Source organism: Cyprinodon variegatus, unplaced genomic scaffold (assembly GCF_000732505.1).
Source record: "Cyprinodon variegatus isolate N-32 unplaced genomic scaffold, C_variegatus-1.0 Scaffold571, whole genome shotgun sequence".
NCBI lineage: Eukaryota > Metazoa > Chordata > Actinopteri > Cyprinodontiformes > Cyprinodontidae > Cyprinodon > Cyprinodon variegatus.
In genome coordinates this window covers 511,967-531,429 of record NW_015151024.1, presented here as the reverse complement: position 1 = coordinate 531,429, position 19,463 = coordinate 511,967, and the positions used below count along the sequence as shown (strand labels likewise).

Below are 19,463 nucleotides of genomic sequence, written 5' to 3'. Positions count from 1 at the left end.
TAGATAGATAGATAGATAGATAGATAGATAGATAGATAGATAGATAGATAGATAGATAGATAGATAGATAGATATTAATAATAATAATAAAAATAATTGAACATTGATCAGACCACAAGCGCACTGCTCTAACCACTAGGCCAACACTCCCCCATTATTTACGCATGTCATCTGAATGCACTTTAAGGACTCAGTTTGATCAAATCATACAAGCAGATTGGGGACATTTTTTTTTTCTATCTGAGAAAACCATGAAATTGCATTGAGTCACTGACCTGCAGAATTTGCCCCTTCTGGATGAGCATGTAAGAGAGTGGACAGTTGCATGCATTGTGTCATTGCTTTTGCAGCAATCCCTCTTATCAAGCATGCATGCAGCAACACTGGAGAGGAAAACTTCCCTGTAACTGGAAGAAACCTCAAGCAGGACCAGGCTGTGAGCAGCCTTCTGTCATTCACAGGGCAAAGTAGTTCCAATGAAAATTGAACAACCAAATAATTTAGCAGATAGAAGAAAACATTAGAATCATTAAGCTATTGACACAAAATATCATTTAATCATGCATTGTGTGTGTGGTGCATTTATGCTTAAATCATCCTTGTTCTTCATTCATATTATGGGTTTTAGGGAAGTGAAGTGTGGCCTTCTTGAATAGTGGTATTGTTCTCTCTGCTTTTATCTCAGTTTTCGATTAGGGCAAATTCAAGTTGTCATAAATAAGTAAAAAAAAAATAAGAAGAGAAAATACTAATAATTCTGTTTTATTTGTTTGTTTATTTACTTGTTTGCTATTAAAAAGCACAAACAAGTATCTTGGCCACGTGTGGCTCCTGCTCTACACGGGCTACTAAAAGGATTAAATACCGCAGTCAAATGGGAAAATAAAAGAAAGGTGAAGATTAGCTATGAGAAGAAAACAACATTCTAAATATTTTGCAGATTTTTAATAAACGTGACTCAAAACATAACTTTAAGTTTGCTTTGGTCTTGAAATAGTTAAAAAAAAGAAGATACGGATCATCTTCACTAATGTGACAGCCCAGTAACCAATCACTGAGTAAAGCGCAAATAGGCAGCCTCCTAAGCCAATCAGCACTGAGAGAGGGCGGGCCTTGTCTTATTATGGGTGGAGTACTTCCTGCTCTGCAGTATGAAATCAACAAACTCCTGCAGTCACTCAATAAGGAAGACAGAGAAAAAGCTGAGGTCTTGACAGCAATTTAGGTATTTTAATTTACTCATCTGTCTATTATATGTAAAATATCAGTCAAAGCAGCTAAAATGGAAACAAAGGGGCGATGTGACTAAATGTGTGAATTTATTTCCACCAAACACTGCTGCTGCTCACAAGACTGCAGCATGTGATATCGATTAGTGAGAAAGGAGGACAACCTAGAGGAGAACCGCTGCTTTGTTTCAGCCTTTGGTTTGCTGGGAAACATACGATTTAAACGGCAGGTTTGGTGAAGCAGCTTTTATTTAAACTCCATGAACTTTTTAGGTTTCTTTTAGTTTCGATATTGGAAAGAAGTGATGATGAAGTGTGCAAAATAAACCCAAGAGCTCAGTTCTGGGATGATTTGGTTTCTCTGATGATATCAATTTAGTTATCTGTTGTTTATAGGCTTTAGGATGTCGTTGTTATTATTTATTTAAGGTAACCATATATATATATATATATATATATATATATATATATATATATATATATACTATGATGAATCTTATTCGCAGGATTTTAATCACATCAGTGATTAAGTGAATGCAGACTCTTTGTAAACATCCTTAATTAATCCTTTCAAATAATTGTCTGTCCTTTTTTTGTTATTTTGTCACCTAAATATAATTAGATTACTTTCCTGATTTTAATAATTTTAGAGACATTCCTATGTCATGTAAAAATCTTTTGTTTAAGTAACAAAAAATGGTTTGACCCTGAAACAAATTGTGGTTCTGATACATAAAATGAATAGGATATTTAGAGATGCAAGCTTTTACAGTAATGGCATGGATTTTCTAAAACTAATCAAAATGTTCAATAACTATAATGAGAGCCATCTCTTATTTAAACAGATTAAAAATAGTGATCAAAATTGCAAAGGATTGCAATTTATTTAGATGTGTAGATAACTAGACATTAATTTATTGGGTTTAGAATAACATATGATTGAAGCACGTATGGATATTCAACCTTAATTGTCTTGAGGTATGTTTTTCAATACTTTTTTAGCTTTTTTTGAGAGCAGGGTGTCTCTTTTAGATTTAAGTCGTCAACCCATTTGTTAAGAAGTCCCCAAATTATTAAATGGGCTTTATTTGATTTTATTCAATGTTTTCTGTAAAGCACAAACTCTATTTTGATGAAACACAGTTGAACACGATTGAGAGATTTACAAATTCCAAGTGAAGATGACTTAAATTAGTCTCGATTGTCAAAGAGCTAAGGACTTATTCTTATCAATGTAAATAAAAACTGTGAAAATCCAAACCAATTTTAATGTTATAAACTCCATGGGTTTTTCTAAAAATATTCTTTATACATGTATATTGTTCAAATTAAAGTTTTATGCCTTATATTGTCACCCTCAATCAGGGCTGTTGAATAATAAAAATCCTAAAACAAACAAAGAAAAATTGGTGCTATATTAATAAATATTGTTTCTACAATAATTCTCAAATTGACATTTTGAGTTTAAAATCATATTTTGAAATTTGTTATGGATATGAAACAAAAATAAAGAAATAATCTATTATTTTTAGGATGGTGTTGTACCAACAAATTAATAAACGAGATGATTGGAATAACCTCATATCATACTATTTTATTTATTTTTTTTTTTTTTACAGCAGATTTCCAATGGATGAAGCCTTAAAAAGAATAATGTAACCAAATTGAGCGAAAAGAGCAGCCTTTAGTGATGAATTATACACTCTGGGTGTGAATCTCCATTCCACATCAAGGACCAAACATGGTGCATGTTTACAACTGTCATCCTTTTGCATCCCAGCAGATTGTGCAGGTAAATATACTAATAGTGCATTAGATCTACAATGTAAAAAAAAAAAACAGGACTAGTTACAGTATCTTTAAAATGTTTTGTGTCTCTGTGGCTCAGGTGGAGCAGGAACCTGGATTAGTGTGCTGTGGCGGCACAACGCTGTTTGTGGTGACAACAGGAGGATGCAAGGTCTGCTTAAAATAGTTATTTTCAAAATGCAAAACAAAACAGGAATCAAAAGGAAAATGGAAAGTTTTGATTAACTCAGAACACAATATATATAACAGTTTGCTTATCAATTTACATTTATTTTTTTAAAGTTTTTTACGCTTTATTTTTACACATTATGAAAGCAGCTTATTTAATAATTTATGTCCTCACAGAGAACATTTTACTTTCTTTTTATGTAGATATATTAGAGATATTGTAGCTATAAGCCTAACTCTTCAGAGGGAGACACAGCTGTACTTCAGTCTGATGCTTTGCTTACAAACGAATGCATATCAATATTATTGATAAATGCTCTTCTCCATGTCTGTTTTTAAAACTGAACCCAGGTGGAGGCATACAATCTGGAAAAGGAGGGCTGTCCTCTAATCTGTCGCTTTGCCACCATGGGCACAGTGAGGAGAATCCAGCACAGTACTATAGGTACAGACACTTCCTGCTCTCTCTTACAGGGCCTCAGAAAAGCATGCATGGCCCTTGAACCTTTCTATTTTAAATCTTACTGCAGAGTCTTTTATGAAAGTGATTTGATTTCCAAACCATTGCATTGTATCTCTTGCTGTATGTTTTGCTGTCATGTTTAAAGGTGAAAAAGTCCTTTGAAGTCAGGTTTTCTTTTCGGGCTGTCCTATTTTTAACTCTTTTCACCTCCCTATGAAATCTGAACAGCTTTCCTGTTGATGCTGAAGGAAGCAGTTCCACAGCACAATGCTGCCTGCTCCCCTTTCAATGCATAAACTGAATATCCAGGGCAACATTCCTCTTTCGTCAAATAGAATTTGATTTTTAACTACTCAGAGGACTTTCCCCCCCCCCATTTTTGTTGTTTTGGTGTTGGCTGCACAACTGAGTTTATGTTTGTATGTATAAATGTCTCTTGGGGGGGATCGGTTCTCCATTACCGTTGGATGTTCCATCTGTCTTCTACAATGCAGGTGATGAACCATAGAGTGCACCAGTACATGAAATGTTAGAAATTAATTAGTATGTGTTGTGGAGGAAGGCCTACTGGAGCTTCCAAAGTAAGCACAAGCCAAGTGAGGTTGACAGAGATGTGGACTTCTACTAACTTTACTCTAACCAGTCACTCAAACTCCAGAAAGTAGAGGGCTCAGAATGTACCGTTCTTTCAACTCTGCATCAGCTGCTTTCCCTTCATTGATTCTGCTGCCGTTTAAGTGGGGTGTCATCCTTATCTGGATGAGCATGATAGGTGTGTTCCTCTCTCAGCGTGATGTATGTGGTCCTCTCTGTGGGTTGAACTGAACAGAGATCTCTGCTTTAGTTGGAATATTGTTTCATAACTTAGTGCTGCTTAAAATTGTTTCTTTAACCTGTTTTGTGTTTTTACTCTCCATGATGTCGGGTAATGTCTTTTCTGTCCTTAAAAAGCCTTTATTTATTAACACAGGTGGATGCTATTGACTGTGACTTGTGGAAAAAAAAATGCCTTAACTAGATTTAATATAGAAATTACAAATTACTGCTGCAGTTTTCATATTTTTAAATTTTAATGATTTTATAACTATTTTCTTCATGTTCACAGTTGTGTAATGAGTTTTATGAGTTTATCATTTAATGTAATATTACATCAAAATACATTTAAGTTTCTTTTTCTTTCTTCTTTCTCCATCTGCATGTTTGCAATGCAGTTCGAAAAGCAAGTTAGAGAATGACTGAGTCATTTGTCACCATGGCTCTAATTGTTTCTGTCTCTCAGGGGACTACTTGGTAACCATAGAGGAAAAGAACAGCGCCACCTATCTTAGAGTCTACACAAACTGGCGTTATCAGGTACAGTAATGGTTATGAAACCCAAACCAAACTTTGCACATATTTTTTCTTTTTTTATGTATGTTTGATGAATCCGTTTTAACAACATTTGCTTGAACAAACAAGGAGCTTAACATTGGTTTCCCACCATCTCATCATAATCAAAAGTACAAACAACAACACTATGCAGAAAGCATGCCCTAACAGTGGGTTAAACGCAGGATAATGACAGTATGTGCTATGTAATTTTTTGGCATAAAAATAAAAAGTGGAAAACAAAATGTCTGACTAGCTTGGTTGGTTCAGAGTTCATTACAGACACATTCTGTGGAAACTGCTACTCTTTTTTTGTAGATTAGGCAAACTACACAGGGATGATGTGCTCAAAAAAGACTGTTTAATGGCAGTGTTGAAGATGACCAGCAGCTCCTGTGGAAGGTTGTATGGTAGCAGGAAGTGTAGCCTCTGCCGGGCTGTCTTCTTTACAGAATTTATGTGTAACTTGAAAGACTGCTTACTTTGTGTGCAAGGCAGTGTGTTTGTGTTTGGTGGTGGTAGTGGTGTGTGTGTGTGTGTTTGTGGTGGTGGGGGTTGAAGTCCACCTCCATCTCCACCTTTAGTAGGTTAAGCTTCACATGGTTTGCCTGGCTCAGATTAATATTTCTTCCTGTTAAAAGAGAGTTTTCCTTTCCACTGTTGCTACAAGCATGCTCGGTGTGAGGGATTGTTGAAGAGTCAGCAGCAAAATGCAAACGAAAGTCATCACCGCAAGCTCATCCGGGAGGAGCATGTTTTGCAAGTTAATGACTGGAGGCAACAATCAACTGGTTTTCCTAACCAATCTGACAGTATTGCCTCTATAAAGTGCCTTGAGATGAGTTGTTGTGTATTGACATTATATAAATAAACTGAACTGAAATGAATTGAAGTTGAAATTAACCCAAGGAGGAATGCAGCGGTGAGACCCAGTTTGTATGCAACCTTTATAAAGAGACCCAACATTGCAGGGGCACTTCCCCACTTTTGGATTTGCCCTCAAGTGGCCATCAAAAGAACTGCAGCTTCACTGTGTTTGCTGCATACAGCTGCTTAATCAAAAATAAAGTTTTGTTCTTATACACCATTTAAACTGTGCAAGACCAAATGAAACTCTTTCTAGATCCTTTGTCCAAATTAATATATAATTTAGCTTTCTAAACAGGAATTTAAATCTCCCTGAAAGCTCCTTTTAAATATATAAAATTCCTTATTTTTTCAACAAAAAAAAATGTGAGTGTATCTGTTTGTAGTTGAGTTGCTTGAGATTTTTTGTTAACATTTTTAGAACACAGAGTTTTCAACCAGCTGTTCCAAGGTAGTAAAATATGAGACAAGCTCTGAAATACAGATCACACAGGCAAACGAATAGCCTCTTCTGTCAAGTTTTTTGTAGTAAAATATTTCCTGCTTTTGGTTCAGGCAGAGGAAAAGGCGCGTGTTGGGGTGCGTTTATTGGGCCACTTACTCCGTGGAGCGTCTGCTTGGGGCGGAGTGCAGATGGAGATCATCGAGATCCCTCTGTCCGAGCATCCTGTCGCCCTGGCATCCTGCCCAGTGAAGGGGGACCTGCTGGTCGGCTGCGAGAAAACTCTGGTTCTTTTTGCTTTAAAGAGACATACCCAACAGAACCTGGTAAGAACCCTGAACCTGACAGTGCTGGCTTTATTGCTTTGATGGTACATTAACTATCCAGCCTTGTTAAATGTAGCTAAATGCTAATTTATATAATAGTCCATTGATTTACAGATTTATAAACGTCCATCTTTGAATGGATTAAAAAATTTGTTTCCTCTGTATAACAGAAGGAGAACCAGCAGAACCTTCAGAGCTCCTGGTCGAACACAGAGCAGAGCTGCAGTCAGAATCGAGGTAATTTAAAGGGTGAAAGTCTTTTTATAAATTACTTCATAAAGATTTGTCAGAAGTTAAGCTTCCGTTTTACTATCAACAACATAACGAACAAGCAAATATGTTTAGAGTGTAATTTAAAAAGTATTGAGGGAATAACATGTATTGTATTAATATCGGTAAAGGAATATGTATTGTTTTTTCTGTTTGCTGCTTTGCCTCAACTGACTTTTTGTTTAGTTTTTATTTATTGGTTGTTTTTGTTTGTTTATGTTTTTTTTCTCACAGGTCAGAATTCTGCTGCCAATCAGGATCTTTCTGTCTTGGACTTTGAACGTTCTGTCATCCTCCATTTCTCAAAGATCTTTCCTAAACAGGTTCATTTAATATTTCCATGGTTTTGTCAACCTTAATAGTTTTACATTTTTTTCAAAAATCTTTTTGATTGAACACATCGTTTTATGTGCATCTGAAATTTACATATTTTAGTAACCAGACATTAACGTTTTTCTGTCTGGATAGATATTAATAGATAATAAAGACAAACTTCTTAATCCAAGATTAATGTTGAGAGAATAGGAATGCTTTGAGGAAAAAGTTAATTGATCCTATTTTATTGTCAAATTATGGATTTGCAATTCACAGCAATATTTCATTTTATTATGCTGTTTAATTTAAACAAGCAAAGTATTTTGTTTTTAAATCGAAAACCATATTTTATGAATGATTCTGATAAGACTCCTTTTCTCAGAGGCTAAGTGTAAATTTTTTAGTGGAAGACCATTAGAATATATCACTTATATAAGTGATATATTCTATGTTTTCACGGGACGGACTGTTTTCCTCTCTGTATCACAGACTGTATGTATTAACATGCAATGTTACACAGCTGGCAGCTTCATGCAAACAATCGGGGAGGCTGAACAGCTTCGGAAAAATACAGTCTGTCAAGTGTTCAGTGATACAGTTAACGAATTAATTTATTATCTTTCCTGCATGGCTGCTTGCCTGAACGACGATGAACGACGATATATTGCCAACACTAAAAATATTCAAACTTTTCCATCTGCATCTTTGTTTGCCCTTTAGGTGGCGCTGTGTGGAGGATATGTGGCTATTCAGGGAGATCTTGAAGTTCTGGTTCTGAAATTGAGAGCAACAACTGAAACCACAGCAACAGAGGAACCATCAGACTCCTTTAAGAGTGGTAAATAAAACTTAGCTCACTCCAATAATCTTTAATAGCAGGTTAAGGCCTGGGAAGCATAAATTTAGAATAGAGGAAGGATCTGATGTTGGATGTAATTAGACAACTTTTTATTTATAAACGACCTAAATGCGAACACAGAACTAATATTGCAGACTTATTTGATGTCCTTTAATGGATGCATAAAAAAGATGTATATAAATAAGACAATTTTATTTATAGTTAAATAAGTGAGTTACCGATTACCAGTGCCTTGCTAAAGAATGTATCAAATTTTAACTTTGTCTTGTTATGACCATAAGCTTTAATATACAGCTCCTTGCAAAAGCATCTGGCCCTGTTGAATTTTTTTCCTTTGTGCCACATTTCAGGCTTCAAACATAAAGATATTAAAATTTTATTTTTTTGGTGACTAGTGGTACACAATCATGAAGTGTGCTGACATTTATTGGTATTTAAAACTTATTTTAACAAATAAAAAACTCAGTGAGTTTGAATGGAGAGCGCTTGTGAACAGCAGTTTTCAATTCTTTCCACAGATTCCATTAGATTCAGCTTAGTAAGCCATTCTAACAATTCTTAGCCATTATAACACCTGGATATGTTTATTTGGGAACCATTACAATGTAGATTTTGCTTTACATTTTGGATCATTGTCTTGTTGGAAGATGTGGACACTTGGCAGCAGTATGTAGGGGAAAGCAAAGGTGTTCAAAATGTGGAGAACACAGGTTCGAGGAGTGCAGGGAAGCTGCTTTAGAAAGATGCTGCAACTGTGGAGGCCAGCACAGATACAGCTATGGAGGATGTAAGGTGAGAAAGAAAGCAGAGGAAATATAACAGGTTAAAACAACAAATACATAAGCAGAAGCAGTGAAGAGAGTTCAATGACAAAGGACAGGAGAAATGAATCAAGCTCAGAATCGGGTACAAAAGCAAATAAAGAAAGAAAATATAACTTCACTCTGATGGTAGAGGAACTCATTTATTCATAGCCTATGTAATCAACTGCACAGACCAAGCCAAGCATAAGAGGGGAAAAAATCAGGATAATTTCCAAAGGAGCTGAAAAGTTTTTGGGACTCAAAGAAGTCAGCTGGGAAAATATAGTTACAAGGTTGGAGATGGAGGGAAGAACAAAACTATCTGGAACATAAAATGGCAAGATATTGTTAATAATAAATAATGATTATATTAGATAAAGATATAGGATATTGGTTTATTATATTATGGATATAAAGTACATAGATTTAACGGTTAATATAATGTCACTTTGTTCCACAATCCATACCAGTAGGTGGCGGTAATGCACTTCCTAATTGTTTGCCAACCTCCATTAAATTTCATAAAAGACAAAAGACCCCTGTTGAACTTCTGGAGAGTGGTTGATTAATGTAATTAATTTGGCACGCCACACTCTGCGGTTTTTTATTTGTTAAAAAAAGTTTAAAACATCCAATAAATTTCATTTCAGGGGTTTGAGATTGGAAACCTCAAATGGCCAAATACTTTTATAAGGCAGTATATCTTTGTGAAAGACTAAGGCAAGGTAGTGAATAATTTCGATTTTTGTTTTTTTATAAATTCAAATTTAAAAACCATGTTTACATTGTATATTTGTTCCTCATTACTATACTACCTCTTAATAAAATCTTTTAGAAACATGTGTTTAATGTAATCTCATAAATGTTAGGGCTTCAACATTTATTTATTATTATTTATTAGGTTGGCCAGGCAATAACAAATGTACACTGAGGGGTGGCACCAGAACCTCATGGTCAATCTACACTCTTCAAACAGGAAAATTAATGAGCAAAACATCCATATTTTTTAGATAAAGACAAACTATACTTTCCTACAGCCTTTGCTAACAAATAGATGCATATATTTCAACATCCGTGCTTTCTAGATAAAATGTGTAGTGGATAAAATCCTTTCAGGTTTGAGTTCTGGGGCGAACATATTTTTATCAAAAATCATTCTGGATAAAATTGATATTTACAAGTACTATGATCTAAATAAATTGATTATTTAATAAGTTTTTATTAAAATAGTTATTTATCTATGATTCCACTGAAGACTAATAGATGACTTCCAGAGACACATCATTTTCTCTTTACCCAATTAAACACAAAGTCTAGTTATGGAAAGAGCATGAATTCTGTACTTATCTGTACGTACGTACCCATGTAGCTCCAACCCTGATCCTGAAGAGTAAGGGATACTGCAGACAGGTCAGGTGAAAAGTTGCAGAGGAGAGCACAAGTCCATACTTACCGAGGCATGACCATCCATCAAAACAACCAAGCTCAGTTAGAAGAGCGTTAATAAAAGAAGCAGTCAAGTCTAATCTGTGAAGACAAGGAAACTGGTCAGATTTTGTAGGAATTGTGAGAAAAAGCAGATAAATTCTGGAAGTAGACTTCCAGAGGTACAATGCTGTTGTTTTGGTGAAAGCATATTCATGGTCTGAATAGTTCCGTCAAAGTCCAGAACTAAATTCAACCTTTAGGTGGAGAAAAACTTGAAAAAAGCTGCTCTTAAATATTGACCATTTAATTTAAGAGATTGAGGTATTTTGTAGAGACGGATGTGCTACATTTTCAGTCAGTTGATGTATAGCTGATACTGACACCTCTCAACCGACTTTTGTAACTGCAGTTAAATGGTCAATTTAAAGATATAATTTTCATTTCTCCTATTTGTCTACTTGGCACTAAATGATCATGGGTAAGCCGTATAAACAGGGCTAGGTTTTTAGTGACCTGCTTATTTGGTTTTTCCAGAACAACACAACCTGCAGCAGAAATTGCTTTGTTGGTTCCTCAGCTGTGGAAAAAAATCACCAAAAAAAACAAAACAGAAATGCGTAGAAAATTTAACTTTTTTAAAATCCAGACTCAAAACTTTTTACTTTACTACAGCTTTTAATAAAATTATCAAACTGTTTAAACCATTTTATTTATTTCTCTGATATTTGTTTTAACCACAAAACTGGCTTAACTTGGAAGGTAATTGGACTTTCACTGTTTTTTTGTTTTTTTTATACCAGGAGTCCTCGTCAATTTAATTGACAAAGACTCCTGGATAGGTGTGTAAAGTCTTTGTGAAAGTCACTTGCCTTCCATTTTAAGCCTGCTTTTTGGTTGCCCTGACAGGATGACAGCATGATGAGAATTTACATATGCATGTATTGTTTTTAACAATTTTCAAGTAACGCTTCTGATTTATAGCTCTGTCCTCACATTGGCATCATCATAAAAATAGACTTCCATCACCTAACCTTTCCTTACTGTTTTTTCATAGAGGTCTGTGTTTTTTCTGTGGAAAATGTGAACCTGTGAGCAGGCACTATGTGTTCAGCAGATCATCAAGAGGACCAGGTCGATTTCCTGCTTATTCCCAAACACCAGGAGCTGCTCGGTGATCGAGCCAAAGAGTGTGACATCCCCATCAACATCGAACAGACTGGAATGGAGGAAAGCAGACACTATACTTTGTCCTATGTTCTTTTTAGGTGCGTGAGTGTTATTTGTTTTAGAAATGCATGTCTTTGTACAAGTATAGAGACCTGAACTAGTGTTGCATCTCTATTGCAGGCGGTTTACTCCAGAGTTCTTTCAAGGCTGTAGTGTGGAGGAGATGCTGCTACACTCCCTGCAGATCTACCCAATGTTCACCTGTAAGATGAACACATTGTCATTTTTGACAAGAATTATAAAATCTTTCTAACAAAGAATCTGATTTCAATCATGGATGACTAACAGACTTAGACTTGATTGATATAGATGATAATAAACCACATTAGTTGTGCTCAAAGGAGATAATATTCAGTATTCTTATCTCTTCAGGTAACCAATCGGTGTCTGTGGATGAGCCAGCCTGCATGTTTTGTTTCTTTTCTCTTCCGACTGCTGGATACCTGTACAGTCTGAGGGGTGGAGTTGAGCTGCTTTCTGCCTATCAGTATCCGGAGAAGGTGCTGCAGGCGGTGCTAACAGATCACCTGTTGCATGTCATAACAAAGTAAGTTAGCAACACTGGAGGAAATCATAGAAAAACTGTATAATCTATATAGAAATTTGTAGAATATTTTTCAGAAAATACTGAAGTATTTGCATAACTTTTATTGCGCTGTGTTTGTCTCTTTATTCAAAGTAAAGCAAATATAAACATGTTCTTCTGTTTTTGCCTTGCAGGAATGCATTGCAGTCTTTCACTGTGCGTTGTTCAGCAGTAGCAGCCAGGGTTGAGGACCCCTACATTGACACCACCATGAAGGTTAATTTAACTTATAAGAAATGTTTAAGTGTGATATTTTGGCATATTACAAAGTTTTATTGATCTCATCAATACCTCTCAGAACAATGAATAAAATATTTTAGATGAATTACAATAAGAGAACAAAAAAAATCTGTTTGGTAAACTACAGAAAGAATTTGAGGGATCATTTTCAATATTTTTTTAATTTTTTTTAGTTGTTAATTTTCCATACTTTTTAATTCATGCTTTTAATTAATCTGGTTAAAGCTCAGATTATAATGTTTTTTAGGCTTCTAACAGTAAATGCATTATGGGAGAGATTCTAACGGCTAATAAACTATTATTTCATTCAGGTTGGTGTAAGCAGGGATACATCTGAAAGGAACAGGACAAAGACCATTTAGAACTGCTACCATATCGTGTCGGTTCATAGGTAAATAAGCATCTATTTATTTTTGTTGACAGGCTTGTCCACCGTGCAGCCTGGAGGTGTGTGCGCTCAGAATGCAGTTATTTATTGGTCTGCAGTCAGTGTGTGCCTATGGTTGCCATGTTATTCTACTCTCCACTGCCGACACAGAAACTCCAGAGGAAACAGAACGACACACACAACGCAGGGGCCTGTAAGTCACACACATACAGTATCCAGAGCCACACATACTCAGGTTTTACATATTATGGGATATTTAATGGCTAATGGCTGCAGGGTTCCTATTATCATAAATGAATGGATAAAACTGAGGCATAAACCATGCTAGGTGAAGTCTATTCATTTTTGATTATTATAAGACCTTGTGAGGCATTATCCAGCTTATACCATGGTCACTTAGTAAATATATGAATATTAAATCATTTAATGACATGTCATAATTTTTTTAAACCATTAAGAAAACATTTCTACATGAAGTGACTGAGTGGAGAACTCGATATATGTTGTTTTGACACATTGCCAATGTAACTGGCTTTGTCCTACCTACAGCTCGGACCACCATGGCTTAAAGTTATGTTAAGTTATACGACGTATAATTTTAGACAGAGCCAGCACAATATTTAGGATCAATCAACATATTTTTGACCAACGCTGAACGGACCCTACAGCCAATCAGAAACAAGGACTCACCAAGACCATGGTATAATCCGTTTTATTTTTTTTAAAGGTTTTCATCAAATTATCTTATTAAATTCCTGCTTGTTGTTATAAAACACTAGTTAGTTAAGTGTTCACACAGTTCAGCATGCATGTATTTATAAACCTTTTTTTATTGTACATATGTGTGTTATTATTTTAGTGAGTTGAAAGAGCACAACATGCTGACTGCTATTTTCCTTGCCGTGGGAATCGATCCCGCAACCACACCTGCTCTGGAGAGCCTTCTGTCACGCCCCTTCCTGTAAGACAATCCCAAACACCCCCCCTCCTCCACCCCCCGAGAGTTGGTTGTCATTTTTAGATCAAGCTGCATTGCAACAAAACTTAAAATCTCACTGTAATTATTGACATCAGCTTTCGCTTTTAAACAAACCTTGATAAATAAAAGGCTGTTTTTAGAGAAAGCTGAGAGCAGCCATCCAATCAAAACAAACTCTGTGGGAGTTTTCTTTAACGACATCTGCTTTCTTGTGATGATGAGAAAATTACCCCATTGTCAAAAGATGACCACATTTGTTTATGTGATTACAAAGAAATTTGTTAGAGAAATAAAAAGAACATATTTTTTACCCTATACAAATGAAATCAAATAATGAAGCTTTAGTGTTTTCTATTGAGTATATTCATTTCTTATCCTTATAGTTTCTAATTTTTCACCTGTAAATGGAATATTAATAGTTTTTTTGTCCTATTGTCCCAAAATAAAATATCCACACCAAGAAAAAAAAAAAAAACTTAAAACATGCTTTCTAATTGCTCCTTAAGATCTGTAAAAGGAATGACTTAAACCGTTGTTTACTGGTGAAGAGTTTGTGTCATCCAGGTCATGGTAAATCCGAACAAAGGTTAAAAATAAACTGGAACAGCAACTGGACCCCAGATCCGTAGTTAAAGACATTTTCCTCTTCATTCAATGAGCTTCTTCAGTTGAACTGGGAGATGGTGGGGTTCCAAACCTTAGAACTGCATAAATCAGCTGTTATGCATCTAAATCTACATGCAGAATAGGCTCCCCTTACAATGGGGCTTGCTGGATCCTGTATTTGCCTGGTCTCGGAAAGCTGGAATTTAAATTCCATTTCTCTATTATTTGGTTTCTCTCGTTTGATATAAATTATTTATAATTTAATTTCCTAACTACTTATAATTAGGAAAGATAAAAATTTAAAAAGGATAAAGGATATTGGCTAAGAAAGAAGCAAAATAAGATTTTGTTTTGGTAAATTTGTAATTTAGTTGCATAATGTAAAACTAGAAGGAGAATGAGTTTGTGTAAAATACAGCTAGTTGTGATTTTACAACAAGTTTCCATAAAACATTTAATTGGTGATCAATTTGAAACTAAAACAGTCTAAAACGATCCAATCCGTAATCATGTCTCTTAGTATAATCATAGTAGTATGAGTTAAGAGCCTGGAATTGATAAGTATTTGCATTCAGCAGCTTTTGGCTAGATTACGATGACGTTTCCGTTTACAATGAGGTGCAAATTTTTCATGGTCAATTTTAAATGACTTATATGCAAAGTATGAATTCACGCTATTACAGCCCTTCATAACAAAGCTCTGTAGAAAAACAAGCAAGGACTGCCTAATAACACTGAATCAAAGATCAGAAGACACAGATCTTTTTTAAAACTATAATTTTTACATTTAAAGTATTGTTTTTCAAGCAAATATTGCAAAAGAATATTGGATTTTTATTTTCTCCGGTGAGAAATTTGTACTATTGCTTTAAAGCGTTTATTTCTTGAATCTCAAGAAAACATAAAAAATGTAATTTGTGTGAAGACCTCTCCAAAGAACTCTATGTTAGGACTCTTATTTATGCTTTATGCAAGGTGTTTTATTTATAGGACTATTTATATCAAAATGATTTAGATAAGCATAGTTGTATGTATTTGTGGGGTAAAAAATGAAAATTTTGCATTTTTAATGCCCTTATTTATAAATAAGGGCATCTTTCACATATTGTGTTGTTAAAGGCAGGTTTACAATTTCCAATTTTATATTTTGGCATTGGTATTTGTGCTTAGCTACAGCATAAATAATATTTTTAGACAAATTATTTATAAAGTTAGTATGCTCCAACAGGTATACATATATGTGATGCTGCAGCTTGTTCTAAAAGAGACAAAAGCTCCCTTTTTAGAGCTGAAACCTCGCTGCCCTTAACTCTCCTAACTGCACCCAGTGTGTGCCCCTCGTTGGTCAGCAAATCTGTGGTGTCAACATGAACGTGTGGACTAAAATGAAACTTCTGATGCTGTTCTAACCAAATTTTATTACAGTTTCTTTATTTTCGAGCCCAACTCATTTAAAAAATAGCTGACAATAACTGCTAAACATATTACAGTAGCCCTCATATTGGTCTTTAGTCTCACCATGCATTCAAAGCTCTTAATTTCTGGCAAAAATGACAACACAGAAACTTCAAGCTTCTTCGAAAGAATCACATGTAAATCAACTTAAAATCTGTTTATTTAGCACCAATATAACAACACATAGACTTTGCATAGTCAATTTAATCAAATCATACAGACAGATTGGTTTGGCTCAAAGGTATAGTGGGGGATCTTTGCAAATTTTTGAAAAGACCTGCCCTCTCCACCAAAAAATATGCACCTGCACCACCCTGTACCCGCTCCCAAGAGGGAACGCCTATCAAAGGTGTGCAAGAGCCTGCATGAGCCCATTTCTCCTCATGCAGGCTCTGTTCAAAAGTTGCTGTTTGCATCGCTCATATAAGCTTAATTTCCAAAAGAAGATTTGCAATTTTTCCACTATGTCAGATTCCCTACCGGTAGGTGAAAATGGGGACGAGCACATAGGAATGCCTTACGTAAACGCATCACCAGAATGATTGACAATTAGGAGGACCAATTATTTTAATGATCTACCTGGAAAAAGAACATCCTCCACTATACCTTTAAGGAAACCCAGCAGATTGCATCTAGTCATTGATTTTCACATTTCATTCCTCCTAGATAAGCACTTAGACAGTGGACAGTCCCTTACTTTGCGTTGTTGACTTTGCACCAATCCCTCAGATAGCCTTGTTACCTCGTGAGAACTAACCATAGACTAACTGTTTCTTTGTTTTCAGTGTTTTCAGTGTTCCTCTGCTCATGTCAGTTTGGCTCTTCTATTGTTTTTGATTGCATGGGTTCAGAGAGGTTAAAGGGATGTAATTACATAATGGTAATTATAAAAAAGGTAAACACTTTCCTCTCTGTTTGTTTATCATGCATGTGCAGCCTCATTTAAACTCAGTCTAAACTCTGGAAAAAAAAAAAAAAACTCTCAAACCTCATTTGTTTTCCCTGCAATGAGGTTTAGACTGAAGCGCTCTCCTTCAGGGCTGAGCTGCTCGTCATAACTCCATGTTGTGTTTGTGTGTGTTTTTGGTTGGGGATAAGTTTTTGGAGCAAAAATTAAAGTGAATCGTTATTTCAGTTTTGAGTTATCATAGATTTTCTGCTTTAATGTAAATGTAAAGCAGGAAAAAACTCAATAACTTTCTTAATACCTGGTGCCCAATAAGGTAGGAGTAAAAAAAAAAAAATCCCTTGAGTGTCTAAGACAACCAGATTCCACAAGTTGTGATTTTCCTGTGGAGTAAATTTTTACGAAAGGATTTGTCCAAAATTGGAATTTTTCAATTACAGTGTAGAGTTTCTACTTATCAGGCGTAATGCTCAATCAGAAGAAAACCAGAAACTGTCAGTTTTGCATGACTCATCGGCAAAACTGCCTCCAAACATTCAGTGACCTGATATGCAAGATAAAGATTTGGCTTTTCACATCGCTCAGCATCAATACCTAAATATTTTTATTTCAAGACTGAACAAACATAAAGATGTTTTCTGAATGAGCTTTCCCCCCCCTTTTTTATTGAACCCAAAGTTTGATGACTTTAAGTGAAATTAAACAGGAACTAAACACTTTTTTAGGATTTTGGAGAGCAGCTGGAAAGATAGGCAGCATAAAACCCAAAATCATTAACTGTTCAGGATGAGCCGTGTTTGTTATTATCTTTCCTCCCTCTTTTCAACCTCAGGAGCAGGAGGTGGGCGATCTCATCCCCCAAAGAAACCAGCACGGTTGGACATGGCTGGAATCTCTATGTTGTCAACACCGTACCCCCCCTCACACTCTACCAGGAAATGGTAACAAAGAGCTACGAAAGTTTTTCTCATCATAACCAACATCGCTCTTTATAATATTTATTCATAGGCTTTAAACATTGGGGCTTTAAACATTTCATAATGGGTCTTTGTATTTGTTTTTATTTTTTAACCAAGCAGTTTAAAAAGTAAGTGAAATGAAATTACTTTAAATTGTTGCACTATTAAGCATATAAATAATAACTGTATATTATTATTTGGCTTTTAGACCCTGCAGTTGTTCGCAGTCATCAAATTATTAGACTATCCTTCTGATTTTACTTTCTTGCTCAATTTATTGTCTGGTTCAACTAAAGGTACAATTGGTTCAGACAGATATGATAAAAACCAAATTAAAACAAAGATAGCTCATAAGTTTAAGTGGTGAGATTCAGCCATTTTCTATGTTTTTGATTAAAGAAGCATACATTTAGTTTATAAGTTAGTTATATGATGCACAGTTAGTACTTTATTGCATTTTCTATTATTTCTGATGTCAAAGGTGTTCTAATAATATTTTTTCAAAGACTGTATATGTTGGAGTGAACTTGAGTCTTTTTGTCTTGCGTATGTGTGCCAGGTTGAGTACAGCCAGCGCTATGCAGAGAATAACCCTCAGGGCCTAGGGCTTCGACACCTCCTCAGTGAAGCTCACCTCCTCCTCCGCTCGGCCCTGCTGGAGTCATCGGAGCGGCAGCAGAGCGGCAAATGTGACAGAAATATGGCTGCTCCGACACACAGGGAGGAGCTGGAGGAGGCGTTCAGGCAGAACTGTGCCCAGCTTGGAGACAGTTTCAGCAGGTGGCACAAGGGCTGTGTTAACTCTTTTTTTTTTTTTCCCAGTTCACCGCCAGGACATGTTCAGTTAAAATTACACTTTCCAGGAAGAACTACAGTATATTACATTGGAAATAAATATTTTTCCACATTAATGTAATATCTTCTAAAATAATATTTTATTTTCTTCAGTTACATCGTGTGTGAATCGGCAAGTCTGATTCTGTCTGTCCCTATTATCTCCCTTTATGCATTGCAATACTGCTGAAGTCTCTACCGTTAGCCCAAAACTGATGTTATGAAATATTTCCTTGAGTACTGTACTGTACCATACCTCCGTTGTTACAATCAATACCGGAAATGTACACTGAAGGTCAGCTTCAATGTAAATTCAATTAATTTATATTAAATCCACTAATCTTAGGTTTAGATTTTTCATCCTTCACTGTTGGGATTAAGATTAGCCCTCAGGGGTAAGAATTAGGGCTGAAATAATTTAATCCTGATTAATCGATAATTACAATAATTGTCAACTAATTTAGTAATCGATTCATCGTTAACTGGAATATAGAGACTCTAAAACATCAATTTAGCTGAAAGGGCAACCAACTTAGATCAGCCATTTATCAAACTATTAAAAAAAAATCTATAAATATTTTGCATTTAAGAGTAAAAAAAATGTTTTTCTTCTGTCAACATGCTCTATCCAGAACTCCTCAAGTGGAAAAGTTTTAGTTTAATCGTTTTTAATTCTCTAAAAAAAAAAATGTTCTCTAAGGAACCGTTGGCTATCCAATTTTTTTTTTATTGATTTAATTGAAAAAAATAATTCAGATTAATCGATTAGCAAAATTCTCGTAAGTTGCAGCCCTGGTAGGAATAAACCAAAGTCATTAAATAAGGTTTTATCAGTGATGCTGATTTGACACATATGTTTCCTCACATGACTCATTGTGATATTTGAGAATAACTTTATTAGATCACTGTGTTTTTATAAATTCCTTAACATTTTT

The 19,463-nt window shown here is 35.3% G+C and overlaps 1 protein-coding gene across 6 annotated transcripts in view; it reads left to right on the top strand.

The window, feature by feature from the left end:
- hps3 (Hermansky-Pudlak syndrome 3) overlaps positions 1 to 19,463 on the top strand; it is a 56,205-nt gene that overhangs the window by 31,957 nt on the left and 4,785 nt on the right. The window contains exons 1-17 of one of the 6 annotated variants that reach the window (XM_015392051.1): positions 1,126 to 1,225; positions 2,849 to 3,021; positions 3,118 to 3,189; positions 3,558 to 3,651; positions 4,949 to 5,022; positions 6,460 to 6,672; positions 6,843 to 6,909; positions 7,177 to 7,265; positions 7,978 to 8,095; positions 11,462 to 11,612; positions 11,695 to 11,777; positions 11,947 to 12,121; positions 12,295 to 12,376; positions 12,824 to 12,981; positions 13,648 to 13,749; positions 17,568 to 17,676; positions 18,254 to 18,474. In XM_015392051.1, the coding sequence (XP_015247537.1) occupies positions 2,971 to 3,021; positions 3,118 to 3,189; positions 3,558 to 3,651; positions 4,949 to 5,022; positions 6,460 to 6,672; positions 6,843 to 6,909; positions 7,177 to 7,265; positions 7,978 to 8,095; positions 11,462 to 11,612; positions 11,695 to 11,777; positions 11,947 to 12,121; positions 12,295 to 12,376; positions 12,824 to 12,981; positions 13,648 to 13,749; positions 17,568 to 17,676; positions 18,254 to 18,474 (1,859 nt within the window). In that variant the 5' untranslated portion in view covers positions 1,126 to 1,225; positions 2,849 to 2,970. The other 5 variants (XM_015392050.1, XM_015392047.1, XM_015392048.1 and 2 more) reach the window with 5 other exon arrangements.